The sequence below is a fragment of the Drosophila miranda genome, chromosome XR (genome assembly GCF_003369915.1).
Source record: "Drosophila miranda strain MSH22 chromosome XR, D.miranda_PacBio2.1, whole genome shotgun sequence".
In the NCBI taxonomy this organism is placed as follows: Eukaryota; Metazoa; Arthropoda; class Insecta; order Diptera; family Drosophilidae; genus Drosophila; species Drosophila miranda.
This window is the reverse complement of record NC_046674.1, coordinates 33,143,347-33,157,644: the sequence shown is the minus strand read 5'-3', so window position 1 is coordinate 33,157,644 and position 14,298 is coordinate 33,143,347. Positions and strand designations below refer to the sequence as shown.

At 42.4% G+C, this 14,298-nt stretch overlaps 2 protein-coding genes across 2 annotated transcripts in view; one reads left to right on the top strand and one right to left on the bottom strand.

The window, feature by feature from the left end:
* Positions 1 to 2,613: 2,613 nt before the first annotated feature.
* On the top strand, positions 2,614 to 4,040 carry LOC117186465 (E3 ubiquitin-protein ligase RNF185-like). The gene is made up of 3 exons (XM_033387331.1): positions 2,614 to 3,227; positions 3,302 to 3,468; positions 3,549 to 4,040. The coding sequence occupies exons 1-3, from the start codon at positions 2,653 to 2,655 to the stop codon at positions 3,647 to 3,649; spliced, it is 843 nt and encodes a 280-aa protein (XP_033243222.1). The 5' UTR covers positions 2,614 to 2,652; the 3' UTR covers positions 3,650 to 4,040.
* Positions 3,853 to 14,298, bottom strand: part of LOC117186087 (vicilin-like seed storage protein At2g18540) — a 30,699-nt gene continuing 20,253 nt past the window's right edge. The window contains exon 3 of the mRNA XM_033386187.1: positions 3,853 to 3,860. Within this exon, the coding sequence (XP_033242078.1) occupies positions 3,853 to 3,860 (8 nt within the window). The remainder of the gene's footprint in view (positions 3,861 to 14,298) is intronic.

Sequence of the window (14,298 nt, the reverse complement as noted above, 5' to 3'; positions counted from 1 at the left end):
ACAACTTTTAGGAAGGACCGTTCGTCTCGACGTGCAGGAGGGGCTCTGATTGCAGTGAACTCTAACTTCGCGTCGGAACACTTCACAGTCCAAGTCCAACAGGAACTGGAATTCCTGTGCGTAAAACTTTATTACTTGCTCATATATTCCACCTTCTTCGGATATCTCTATTTATGAGCAGCATTTGTCCGCTTTAACTGCTGTTTCTTCCTCGTCATCAGATAAAGATCATATGATGGTTCTTGGTGACTTCAACTTGCCAGGAACTGTTTGGTCTTCGGTAAACGAGTCTAGTAAACTATTGCCCATGTCACGACATTGTTGACGGCTTGCTTGTTGTCCCTGTTTCAAGTCAATCATGTGAAAAATTCCTTGGACCGATTGCTTGATCTGTGCTTTGTTTCGGATCCGACCATAGTGTTGTTAACCCAAGCCCTTCCGCTCACTATACCTGAAGACGCCTACCATCATACTTTCGAAGTGTCGCTAGATAGGACCAACTGTATTGGATCGGTCGACGAGGCTACCTGAACGCTTTCGTAAAGCCGAGTTTGCGCACAACAGCACAAATGTTCTCGTAACCCTAGCATTTATAATTCAATATTTGTTTCACTCTGTATATTAACGAAACCGGGAATGCTGTTTTTCTTTGTCAGAAATTTGACAATGAAACATATCGATGAAAAGGGAGCACCGAAAAATAAAAACCTAAAAAGTAAGCAAACGAGTGGGAACGTTGTGAGTTGCTCCGGCGACCGCAACTCTACATTTATACCCAATAATCAGTCAGTATGGCTCTCCTCCGGCGGACGCCGCTAATATTAAACGACGCGAGAAAGAGTGCGTGCGAGAGAGACAGAAAATCAGTCTGAGCGTGACGTCGGGCGCTACGTAGCCAGTGCAAATTGATTTGTTCCTCTTGTCTATAAAAATTATCTGATCTGATCCAGATTCAGCAATCTGATAGATATAGCCATTATGTATGATTCTGCGTTTTTAGTTTTCTCGAATCTGCAATATTGTGGATGCATAAGATTTTCGTCCTTTGTGGGGGCGGAAGGGGGTGGGGCGAAATTTGGAGATATGCGTTTTATAGTGAGATCTATCAGCAGTGTGGATACCAAATTTGTTTACTCTAGTCTTAATAGTCTCTGAGATTTGTGGATGCCACACATTTTAGTCCTTTGCGGGAGCGGAAGGGGGTGTGGCGAAATTTTGAAATATTTTTGTAGCAGACATATCACAGAAGTCTGGATCCAAAACATCGTTGCTCTAGCTCTTATAGTCTTTGAGCACTAGGCGCTGAAGGGGACGGACGGACAGACGGACAGACAGACAGGGCTCAATCGACTCGGCTATTGATGCTGATCAAGAATATATATACTTTATGGGGTCGGAAACGATTCCTTCTGGACGTTACACACATCCACTTTTACCACAAATCTAATATACCCCAATACTCATTTTGAGTATCGGGTATAAAAAAACCATACAACAGAAAAAAATGAGGGGGAACGTTGTGAGTTGCAGCTGCGACCGCAACTCTACATTTAAACCCGATACATAGTCAGTATGGCTACATTAAACGACAACGAGTGCGTGCGAGAGAGACAGAAAATCAGTCAGAACGTGTCGACGGGCGCTGCGTAGCCACTGAAAATTGATTTGTTACTTTTGGCTATAATAATAATCCGATCTGATCCAGATTCAGCAATCTCATAGATACGGTCATTCTCTATTATTGTGCGTATCTTAGTTTTCTCGTATCTTCAATATTGTGGATGCCACAAATTTTCGTCCTTTGTGGGGGCGGAAGGGAGTGGGGCGAAATTTTGAAATATATATTTTATAGTGAAATCTAACAGGAGTGTGGATACCAAATTTGGTTACTCTAGCCTTAATAGTCTCTGAAATTTGTGGATGCACCAGATTTTCGTCCGTGGTCGGAAGGGGGTGTGGCGGAATTTTTGAAACTAACTCGTCATGGTCCGATATCATAGGATTGTGGATCAAAAATTAGGTTGCTCTAGCTTTTATAGTCTCTGAGATCTAGGTGCTAATGTTTTGCGCTAAGCCAAGCCGGCTATGATACGTGTGTGTTAGAAAGAGACAGGGCGAGAAAAAATGAAATTGTTTTCTTCATTCTGGCTATAATAATGATACGATCCAATTCAGGTTCTGCAGTCTAAAAGATATGGTCATTCTCTACGATTCTGCATTTTTGGCTTTTTCGTATCTTTAAAATTGTGGATGCCACAGATTTTCGTCCTTTGTGGACAGACAGACATGGCTCAATCGACTCGGCTATTGATGCTGATCAAGAATATATATACTTTATGGGGTTATGGAAACGCTTCCTTCTGGACGTTACACACATCCACTTTTACCACAAATCTAATAAACTCCTATACTCTTTTTGAGTATCGGGTATAAAAAGGATTACAAAACTGTTAGCGCCAAATCTATCAGAAAACGTTGGTTTGGTTAGAAGCTTAAATAAAATGTTAAATTTTGTTGCCTAGTATAATTTATAAAAATAATGTCACCGAAGAATGTTCTTTAAACTTAACTTACATTTTAATTTTGTGATTTTTAAAATATAATTTATAATTATTATGATCGCTGCTTATAAAGTGAAAGCCTGGATCAACCATGGAAATGCCGCAACTGGCTGCAATACTGGAGCAGCCCAACTCAACATATAGTGGAAGCAGCAACGTCAACAGTACTGACACAGTCACAGAGCACCTGAACAATGAAATACATAATGAACATATTACAACTCAATTGCGACAGTTTGGAAGGCCCACGTTGGCAGTTTCGGAGGAAGAAGGGGCTGCTTCCAGTACATCGTACTCATTTACGGGGAGTTCTCTTGCTGGTGGAAACATTGCTGATTTGAATAAATCTGACGATTCTGGGATTGCACAGTCAGTACCGACTGACTCTGAGCCAGGCTTAAGTGCTGATAAAAAGGACACAACTGGCAATAGCTCTAACGATAAGGAACATAGTGATGAATCACTTTATGAGTGTAACATATGCTTGGACACAGCAAAAGATGCCGTGGTTTGCATGTGCGGACATTTGTTCTGCTGGCCCTGCTTACACCAGTGGCTATTGACGCGTCCCAGTCGTAAACTCTGCCCCGTATGCAAGGCTGCAGTTGACAAAGACAAAGTCATACCACTTTATGGTCGAAATAGCACGCGGCAAGAGGATCCTCGGTGAATACAACTTAAAAAATAAACAAACAAAATTTTAAAATTTAACAATGATATTTGCTTCTTTATTTCTACAGCAATAAAGTTCCCCCACGACCCGCTGGCCACCGCACCGAGCCAGAACCGGTGCCTGGTTTCCCTGGCTTTGGATTTGGTGATGGCTTTCATATGTCGTTTGGCATTGGCGCTTTTCCTTTTGGTTTTATTACATCTTCACTTAATTTTGGTGAACCGCGTCCGCCTGGTGAGTTCGTTTGCTTTATTGTTCTTTTCCTATGTCGTATGCCCAGTCTCTTTATTTGCCTACTTCTCTCTAACTTTTAGCTGCCAATCGCGGCACCACGCAATACGAAGACGAACAGACACTTTCCAAGCTGTTTCTTTATTTGGCTTTTCTGTGCATCGGATGGTTACTCTTTGCATAAAAATCACAAAGCCGTATATGAGAATGACAACAACACCATTGACATTAAACCGTTAAGGAAAATCGCAAAATATAGGAAAAAAAATCAAAAAGCAGGTTCAGCAGCGGAATTTCAGCAATTACGAAACTATCACACACCAGTGCATTGAACTCCGAGCTTACTGGTTATAATGCGATCAATTCACAAAAATTCACAAAAAATATTCAGCGTCCTGAATGAAAAACCACAAAAAGGGTTTAGTTTTGGGTGTGGCCCCACAATATTATTAATAAAAAACCAATTATTTCTTTATGCTCTGGATCGCCTTTATATATTGATAATTATAAATTAGTTGTAAACAAATTATAAACGGAAATACATACATAACCAAATGACGAAATTTCTCAACTGACGTTAGTTCAATAGTTTCATTTCAATATGTTTTTTTATCTCCAGAACTAAGTAACAAATTATACTTTTGATCATCATTCTTAATTTATAAATAGAATTTTCATTAATACTACCATTAACAAACAAGGAAATTGAATTATAGTTATTCCAATTCCATCACGTGCACTTAGCTATACTAAGACAAAGTTTGTTACGCTCGGATCCCAGGAAGAACCGACCGCAGGGCTCTGCTGCATAACGAGCGACATTTATACGAGGGCTGCTTTTTATATTTCGGGAATAGCAAATATTAAAAAAAACTTTTAAATGAAAATGGCTTTATTTTTTTTTAATACATTCCCTCTCATGATCAATATACTTTTGCATTCGTTAGAACCATGCTCATAGCAATTTTTCAATCCCTTTTGAGACACCTCCAAAACATTGTTTTTGAACTCTAGAACTGCTTCTTCGACGCTCGTAAATCGTTGACCACGCAGTTTTTATACCCGATACTCAAAATGAGTATTGGGGTATATTAGATTTGTGGTAAAAGTGGATGTGTGTAACGTCCAGAAGGAATCGTTTCCGACCCCATAAAGTATATATATTCTTGATCAGCATCAATAGCCGAGTCGATTGAGCCCTGTCTGTCTGTCCGTCTGTCCGTCCGTCCGTCCGTCCGTCCGTCCGTCCGTCCGTCCGTCCGTCCGTCCGTCCGTCCGTCCCCTTCAGCGCCTAGTGCTCAAAGACTATAAGAGCTAGAGCAACGATGTTTTGGATCCAGACATCTGTGATATGTCACTGCTACAAAAATATTTCAAAACTTTGCCCCGCCCACTTCCGCCCCCACAAAGGACGAAAATCTGTGGCATCCACATTTTTAAAGATACGATAAAACCAAAAACGCAGAATCGTAGAGGATGACTATATGTTCTAGAGTGTAAAGTCTCAACCAGATCGTATAATTATTATAGCCAGAATCAAGAAAACAATTTCATTCTTTCTCGCTCTGTCTCTCACTAACACACAGGTTTCATGGTCGGCTTTGCCAATTGCAAAATATGAGTTCAAGGATCTCAGAACCTATAAGATTCAGAGCAACCAAATTTGGTATCCACACTCCTGTGATATCGGACCTTGACCGTTTCGTGTCCAAATTTCGCCACACCCCCTTCCGCCCCCGCAAAGGACGAAAATCTGGGGCATCCACAAATCTCAGAGACTATTAAGGCTAGAGTAACCAAATTTGGTACCCGCACTTCTGTTAGATCTCACTATAAAACGTATATCTCAGAATTTCGCTCCACCCCCTTCCGCCCCCACAAAAGACGAAAATCTGTTGCATCCACAATATTGCACATTCGAGAAAAGTAAAAACGCAGAATCATAGATAATGACTATATCTATCAGATTGCTGAATCTGGATCAGATCGGATCATTTTTGTAGCCAAAAGCAAGAAATCAATTTGCAGTGGCCACGCAGCGCCCGACGTCACGCTCAGACTGATTTTCTGTCTCTCTCGCACGCACTCTTTGTCGTGTGGTTCAATATTAGCGGCGTCTGCCGCAGGAGAGCCATACTGACTAAGTATCGGGTATAACTGTAGAGTTGCGGTGTCCGCATCAACTCACAACGTTCCCCCTCGTTTTTTATGTAAGAAATAAAAAGAAGTCATTGGGTTCCAAGTCAGGACTGAAGGGCGGATGAGTCATCAATTCGATGTTTTGACTGTTTAAAAATTGACCTGATTGTCGAGATGTGTGAGAGCTCGCCTTGTCATGATGGAGATTGATTCGTTTTCGGCAGTTGGTTTTGCGAATTTCTCCAAAGACCTCCGACAAAAAAATGGTCGTTTACCACTCAGAATTTACAGTCCTACGTTGCTCTAGCAGAACAATGGCCACATGACCTATTCTCCCGAAGAAACAGGCAACCATTTGCTTCACAGTGCTTCGTGCTCAAACAACTTCTGTTGGATTCGGCTCATCTTGGAACACCCACACGGTCGATTGCTGTTTAGTTTCCGGCTCATACGCATACATCCATCATTCATAACCTATCACTCCAATCGACGCGAGCCTTTTTTTGAGCGATTGATAAGTTATAGGGTATCCAACGAGAACAAACCTTTTTTGCAACTAAGTGTTCATGGAAAATGGAATTTATTGAAGTGGAGTTAGTGTGCAAGGATGCCTCTATCTTCCAATATGTCACATGTCGATCTTGCACTATCAGTTCACGCACGCCATCGATGTTTTGTGGTACAACAACTGATTTTGGACGACCTTCACGGGACTCGTCATCGACTGAGCTACGACCACGATTCAATTCTGCAAACCAGCGATAATCTGTCTTTTTATACCCGATACTCAAAATGAGTATTGGGGTATATTAGATTTGTGGTAAAAGTGGATGTGTGTAACGTCCAGAAGGAATCGTTTCCGACCCCATAAAGTATATATATTCTTGATCAGCATCAATAGCCGAGTCGATTGAGCCCTGTCTGTCTGTCCGTCCGTCCGTCTGTCCGTCTGTCCGTCTGACCGTCCCCTTCAGCGCCTAGTGCTCAAAGACTATAAGAGCTAGAGCAACGTTGTTTTGGATCCAGACTTCTGTGATATGTCACTGCTACAAAAATATTTCAAAACTTCGCCCCGCCCACTTTGGTATCCACACTCCTGTGATATCGGACCTTGACCGTTTCGTGTCCAAATTTCGCCACACCGCCTTCCGCCCCCACAAAGGACGAAAATCTGTGGCATCCACATTTTTAAAGATACGATAAAACCAAAAACGCAGAATCGTAGAGGATGACTATATGTTCTAGAGTGTAAAATCTCAACCAGATCGTATAATTATTATAGCCAGAATCAAGAAAACAATTTCATTCTTTCTCGCTCTTTCTCTCTTTAACACACAGGTTTCATGGTCGGTTTTGCCAATTGCAAAATATGAGTTCAAGAATCTCAAGACCTATAAGAGCCAGAGCAACCAAATTTGGTATCCACACTCCTGTGATATCGGACCTTGACCGTTTTGTGTAAAAATTTCGCCACACCCCCTTCAGCCCCCGCAAAGGACGAAAATCTGGGGCATCCACAAATCTCAGAGACTATTAAGGCTAGAGTAACCAAATTTGGTACCCGCACTTCTGTTAGATCTCACTATAAAACGTATATCTCAGAATTTTGCCCCACCCCCTTCCGCCTACACAAAGGACGAAAATCTGTTGCATCCACAATATTGCAGATTCGAGAAAACTAAAAACGCAGAATCATAGATAATGACTATATCTATCAGATTGCTGAATCTGGATCAGATCGGATCATTTTTATACCCAAAAGGAACAAATCAATTTGCAGTGGCTACGCAGCGCCCGACGTAACGCTCAGACTGATTTTCTGTCTCTCTCGCACGCACTCTTTGTCGTGTCGTTTAATATTAGCGGCGTCTGCCGGAGGAGAGCCATACTGACTAAGTATCGGGTATAAATGTGGAATTGCGGTCTCCTCAGCAACTCACAACGTTCCCGCTCGTTTTTAAATTGAATTTGTGAGACTTTGTCTCGAAATGCCGATTAAATATATCAAAATAAATTTTAATTAATGTAAAGAATTTTCAGAAGGAACTTTAAGTTTCAAACTACTGCTGACATAGCCATGAAACAACGCCATCAGGGGTATAAAGGTTTCTATTTTGGACAATGTTCCTTAGCGATTTAATCAAATGTGGAACATCGTAAACATCATGGAAAATTGTCGAAGAACTGTATGAAATCGATTCCAGAAATTCAACGCGATTTTGCCCGACAAAGAACAACAAAGAATATATATTCAAACAGCTTTGAAAAAATGAAGGTCAAATATGCCTTGTCGCAAAGATCAAAAACCCAATCGTTGTGATGCCACGTAATGGCTTGCTCTACAGTTGTGAGAGCATGCCCTGCGGTTGAGACTGACATGGTAATATTTATGAGGCACACGCGGAAGGGAGTCTTTAATCAACTTTCATAGAGATCGGCTGTGTCGCGCTTGTGCAAAGTTGTTTTCTCTAATCTGCTTTAGCGGTGCATTCTCTTGTGTGCTAAAAATAGCATACATAGTAACTTCGGGCGCTGCTTCGCGCGGTGTCGGCAATTGGACAAAAACAAAAAACAATTAGTGAAGGTTTATACAACTGCATTCACTGCCCTTCGGGCAAGACATTCCCCTCACTCTGCGCACAGCCGCACAAAAGGGGCAATAAAAACTTCGCTTATCAGCTAAGGTGATCTCTCCCTTCTCCATTTCTTTAATATTGGTAAATTGAAGAATATAACTATAGAATGAATAAGAATATTTGATCATGAGAGAATGCTTCTAATATCAGGCAAATTACCTTGTGAGATTCGTTCTGAGTACCGTTCAGAGACTGAACGCTCTACATGCTCAGAAACCACAATAACAGTAACATTCACTAGTGCCACCAGCAACACCACCTACACCATGGCTATTGCTACAATAAGCAGTATCTGCCCTGCACTAAGAACTGATAGAACCCAAGAACCCTCCATATCGATATGCCCAGAGGCAAAAACAATTAGCGCTGCTGCCGAACGATTGCTGGATGCTTAAAAACGGAGATCGGGCAAAAGAAAAACAATCAGACTTTGTCATCCACTTCTACCCCAAAACAAGGGAGCGGCGGCCGGGATCTGCGCTCGCCCCCCACTACAAGCAAACAGGCAAACTGCAAAACAGATTTGCCACTCTTGACACGGACATCCCAAGTGATAGTGAGGATGAGGAAGTTCGCATGAATGTAGATGCAGACGCTGAAAATGACCACCTTTATGAAGCAGTTAATACAGACCAGTGTCTGCAAGGAGAAACAGCGAGCTGTGGTAATCAGCTTAAGGGCTTTCCAAAACCACCGCAAATAGTTGTCAACATTAGCAACTTAAATGACCTATTTGATCTCATAAGGGAAGTTGCAAATTTGAATAACGTTATCGTCATAGCTAACCAAGGGGAAACGGTCTGAATCCTCCCAAAAGACAGTGATACCTATAGAGCAATTGTGGATTGTTTAGATGCCATAGGAATAGAATTCCACACATACCAAATGCAGACTGAAAAGCCTCATAGAATTGTAGTGAGAGACCTACATCATAGCACCCTAAACAATGACATTACCGCCGAGTTTAAAATCTTGGACTTTGAGGTCCTTCATATCCATAATCCAAGCTCAAGGACTAACAACGACGAAAAACTTAATATTTTCTTCATTAATATTAAGCCTTGTGTAAAAATTAACGAAATTTACCAAGTCAAGACCCTTTGCCGCCAAAAAATAATACAAAATAAGATTGAAAAGATGCGAAAAACTACAGAGATTGCACAATGTCGTCGATGCCAGGGTTACGGCCACACAGCTAAATACTGCCGCCGACATCCCAATTGTGCCAGATGTGGTGAAAATCACCAAACCTCACAATGCACACGTCCCCTAGACGCACAGCCAACCTGCATTCACTGCTCTGGAAGCCATATTGCCAGTTACAAAGGATGCCAATGGTACCAGGAGTTTCTACGCCGATCAATGGGTTCCGCAAAGAAGGCAATTAATACAAACCGGACGAGTCATGTCCCCTTAAACAATCAAGTGGCATATGCTTACTCTAACACACTTCCTGGAGACTGGCAACAGTTTCCTACCTTGCAGTCTAGCCACAAAAAAGGGGCTAATAGACCAGCAATACAGCAACACCAGCGAAATATTGTCCAGCATAAACCTTTGGTAGGAACTAGAAGTAAGGAAGCAAAAGGTAATTCAAATGCAATACCTCGCAAAGATGGACCTGCACAGCGTCGTTTTCATCAGATATCTCAGCAACAAGGATTGAATAATCAGCAACAAAATTCATATGAAGTTCAGGCGCTGCTGCAACATTAGTAGGCACAATTTCAGCAATGGCAACAACAGCTCCAACAGCAGCAGCAGCAGTTTCTTACGTGGATACAGCAACAGCAGCAAGAACAGCAGCAGCATAATAGTCAAGCCAATCAACGCCTTGAAAAACTTGAAAAAATAGTTTTTAAATTGGCCAACACGATTAAGCAATGGGCTGGATCTAATCGTCAGTTCCAGGACAACGTTTCAGCCTCTCAATGAATCCACTAAAGGTTCTCATCTGGAATGCTAACGGCATTTCAGGGAAAGTAAAAGAATTTGAGCTCTTCGCGCACAACAGCGTTGACATTCTTCTTTTGACGGAGATCAGAATTAAAAGAGGGGTAGCTGTAAAAATACATGGATATGCCTTCTATCCAGCCTTCAAGCCATCGTGGAAAAATAATAGCGTTGGTGGAGTGGCGGTTTTAGTGAGGACCTCGCTTCGCCATTTTCCACAAAGGGTCATTGAGACGCAGCATGCAAATGTCAGCAGTAAAAGTAGCCACAGGACTGGGCGATGTGGAGTTCAGCGCCATTTACTGCCCTCCCAGAGTCAGGATTGAGGAAAGACATTACATCGACGCACTTCGTGCTTGCGGGCAAAAGTATTTGGTTGGTGGTGACTGGAATGCCTGACATTGGCTGTGGGGAGACACTTACAATTCCCCTAGGGGGCGAGAGCTAGCGGAAGCCATCTCTGCCACTGGCGCGAAGATCCTTGCAACTGGATCACCAACCAGGAATCCATATGTATTCAATCACACGCCGTCCTGCATAGACCTCGCAGTGCATCATGGTATTCCGGATTCTAGAGCAACAATAAGTCAGAGCTGGGATCTGGACTCCAACCATCAGGCCCTAGTCATCAGCATTGACACAGATGGCATTATAGAAAATCCAAGCCCTCGTCTAGTCACCAAGAATACTGATCTGCTCGCCTTTAGGCAACATCTGGAGAGGTCGATCCAACTGAACTTAACGCTAAACTCTGAGGAAGATATCGAGATGGCTGTGGATAACATCACAGAGAGTATATTACATCCGACAAGCGCCGCCTATGGAATAGTTCTTACAAGAGAGGCCAGAGAGCTTTTGTCACAAAAAAGGAGACTTCGAAGACGCGCAATCCGATCTCAAGGCCTATGGGACCGAATTCTATGGAACCGGGCTCCCAAGCAACTTCGAAACACACTAAGAGAACTTCGAAGCAACTTTTTTGAACAAAAGCTTGCTTTCATAGATAACACCATGGATGCTGGATATTCGCTTTGGAAGACCACTAAGTCTCTTAAGAGACAACCGTTAAGACAGGTTCCTATCCGGTGTCCCAAAGGCGATCTTGCCAGAAACGAAGAAGAGCAGGCCAATTCGTTTGCACATCATTTAGAGGACAGGTTCACCCATTACCAATTCGCCATGGAGGCACAGTTCAGAGAGACCCAAGTCTGCAAGCACCTCTACAAATGGCCTTACCCATTAAACCAGCCAGGGTTGAAGAGATTGTTGAAGTCATCAAGTCCCTACCGAGGAAGAAGGCTCCTGGCATTGACATTCCACACTGAAGGCATTGCCTACACGGGCGATACTCTACATAGCGCTCATTATTAACGCCATGTTAAGGGTGCAGTTTTTCCCTAAGCAGTGGATAGCAGCAATCCTGATGATCCATAAGCCTGGAAAACCGGAGGATGACCCTGAGTCGGATCGGCCAATAAGTCTCTTGTCTTCCTTATCTAAGGTGTGAGAGAGGCTTCTTGCCAATCGTCTTGGTGGTATCATCAAGGAATGCCGTATCTTGCCGGATCACCAGTTTGGCTTTCGGGAGGGACACGGCACAGTGGAGCAAGTCCACAGATTGACAAGGCACATCCTACAGGCCTTCGATGATCTAAAATACTGTAGCGCCATTTGGCGTATAATCCGTATTATAATGATTATTAGGATCGAATTTTATGAAGTCTTTTGTAAGTTAGGCTAGGGCAAAGCGGGAGCGCAATAAAAGCTCGCTCTCTCGCTCTTGTCGAATTTGCCCCGTTTTGCCACCATAGGTAAGATAGGCTAAGAAGAAATTGTCTTTGAATACATGGGAGAAGTCGAGAAAATCTATTGAAACGAACGCACGCACTTCTTTTTTTTGCGTCGTAAAATACAATAATTTGCAGCCACCCAAAGTTTTCGGTAATTGATTAGAAAAACTCTTCTAATTTTTCATGGCGCCCCTGGGTGGACTGTAAAGTGAATTATAGGCAACAACAATAAGTGACAGTGACACAAGAAATTGCAGTATACATATGCAAACATATTCGTTGCCCGCGTCGTGTGTGTGTGTGTCAACCAGCAATCAATTTGCGTAATATCATCGCGTCGGTCGCGCCAATAATAATTCTGTGCAAATTTCTGCTACCGCCGAGGGATGCCCTGCGATAAAGCCAGGAAACTAGCAGTTGGATTCAAAGATCCAAAAGAGGAATCAGAGGAATTTGTGCAGAAAATTGAAGGCTGAGCAAAGACATTCAGATCTCTCTGTGAAGTGTCTTGTGCTGAAAACATTGCACATCGCCTTCAATTCTAGGTACAGACGTATGATATACATATAGTAGAGCTTGATTGCATGCATTTTATTAGAAATCGCATAGATATAACTAAACACACATAAATACATACATATCGACACATACAGACATATGTGATCCGCTATTTGGACGCAACAGTTATATGTACATACATCTATCGTTTACTGCAATCACTGTCGCCCTCCCCCCCCCCTTTATTTTTTTCTACCTTTCTCGTCGTTAGAACCTCACAAGAAAGTTTGTTCGTTCGTTCACCCAAGCCACGGCGTATAAAAAGTATCCACACATACATACAAGCAGCAGCACCGGTGCATTATTTCGTTTTCGCTTCTCCACTGCTGCTTGCGTTGTATTTTTTGGGAGAATTTTCGTTGCCGCTCTTGAGCTTAACGGTGCGCCAAGTGACGCGCTGCCCTACATTCTAAGGGTATATTGTTTTCGGCTGTTACTTGCCAAGTGACGCGATACCCTACATTCTATGGGTATATTGTTTTCGGCTGTTACTTGCCCAGTGACGCGATACCCTCCATTCTAAGGGTATATTGTTATCGAACGTCACTTGCAACTTGTAAAAAATAATAATAATAAATAAATAAATAGAAATAATAGTGGTTTGTTGCGTAAAATCTACATACACAAATAATGAGGCAAAAAACAGTAAATCCACTCTTGAAGACTGGATTAAGCTCAAAAGTCGAGTAAAAAGCATTCGCCGCTTAGAGGATCGATTAGATCAAGGGTCGATTCCCTTGCAATCACCGGAATTACTATGTAGATTAGATTGTTTGAATGCTTCAATTGAAAAGGCGAACCATTTGCGGGAGCAAATCGAGGACATAACAGGTGATGATGCATATGCAGCCGAGTTGGAAGAGCTGTCGATTGTAACCAAGGGAAAGATAATGTCGCTTATCGCCGCCTTTGATGCCGCAAGCGAGACGAAGCCAGTGTCTTCTTCAGCCCCAACTCATGCTAGACTTCCGAAATTGGCATTACCCAAATTTAGTGGGAAACACTCGGAGCTCCAAAATTTCATTAGCCTTTTTGAGAGACTAGTCCACAGCGACAACAGCATACCGGTGATCGAAAAATTTAATCATTTGATTTCGTGCCTCTCTGATGAAGCATTAGGAACAATAAAGGCGTTCCAAGTCACCGAGCAAATTATGAAAAGGCCATGGCTGGCCTAAAACGAGTGTATGACAACGATTATTTGATTTTCACGAATAATATTGCCACATTGTTCAACCTGCCGATAATATCGCATCAATCTGCATCATCTCTAAGAAATCTAATCGATACTGTTTCGTCGATTTACGGATCGTTACTGTCGATCGGAGATGATACAAAAATTTCGAATGCATGCTCATTCATCTCGTTTTAAACAGAGTCGACCCAGTGACGAAACAAAAGTGGGATGAACAGCTTACTTATGAGAAGTTGCCGCCTTGGTCCGACTTTGGGAAAGTCTTGAATCGTCGATACCAGCATCTGTCTGCTGAGGAATCGACCAAGCCAAGACAAGACAAAGTCATGCCAAGCAAGCAACATAATCGCAGTTCATTTGCTTGTTCTTCCACTTCCACCAACGTTAGAACTCAGTAAACTTGTAGCTACTGCAATTCAGGAGACCATGTAGTGTCAAATTGCCCTCCATTTTCGCGTCTCTCGGTGATGCAAAGGTTTGAGTTTGCCAAGTCGGCATCCTTATGCATTAATTGTCTGCGAAAAGGCCACGCTGTTGTAAAATGCAAAGCCAATAAATGTCG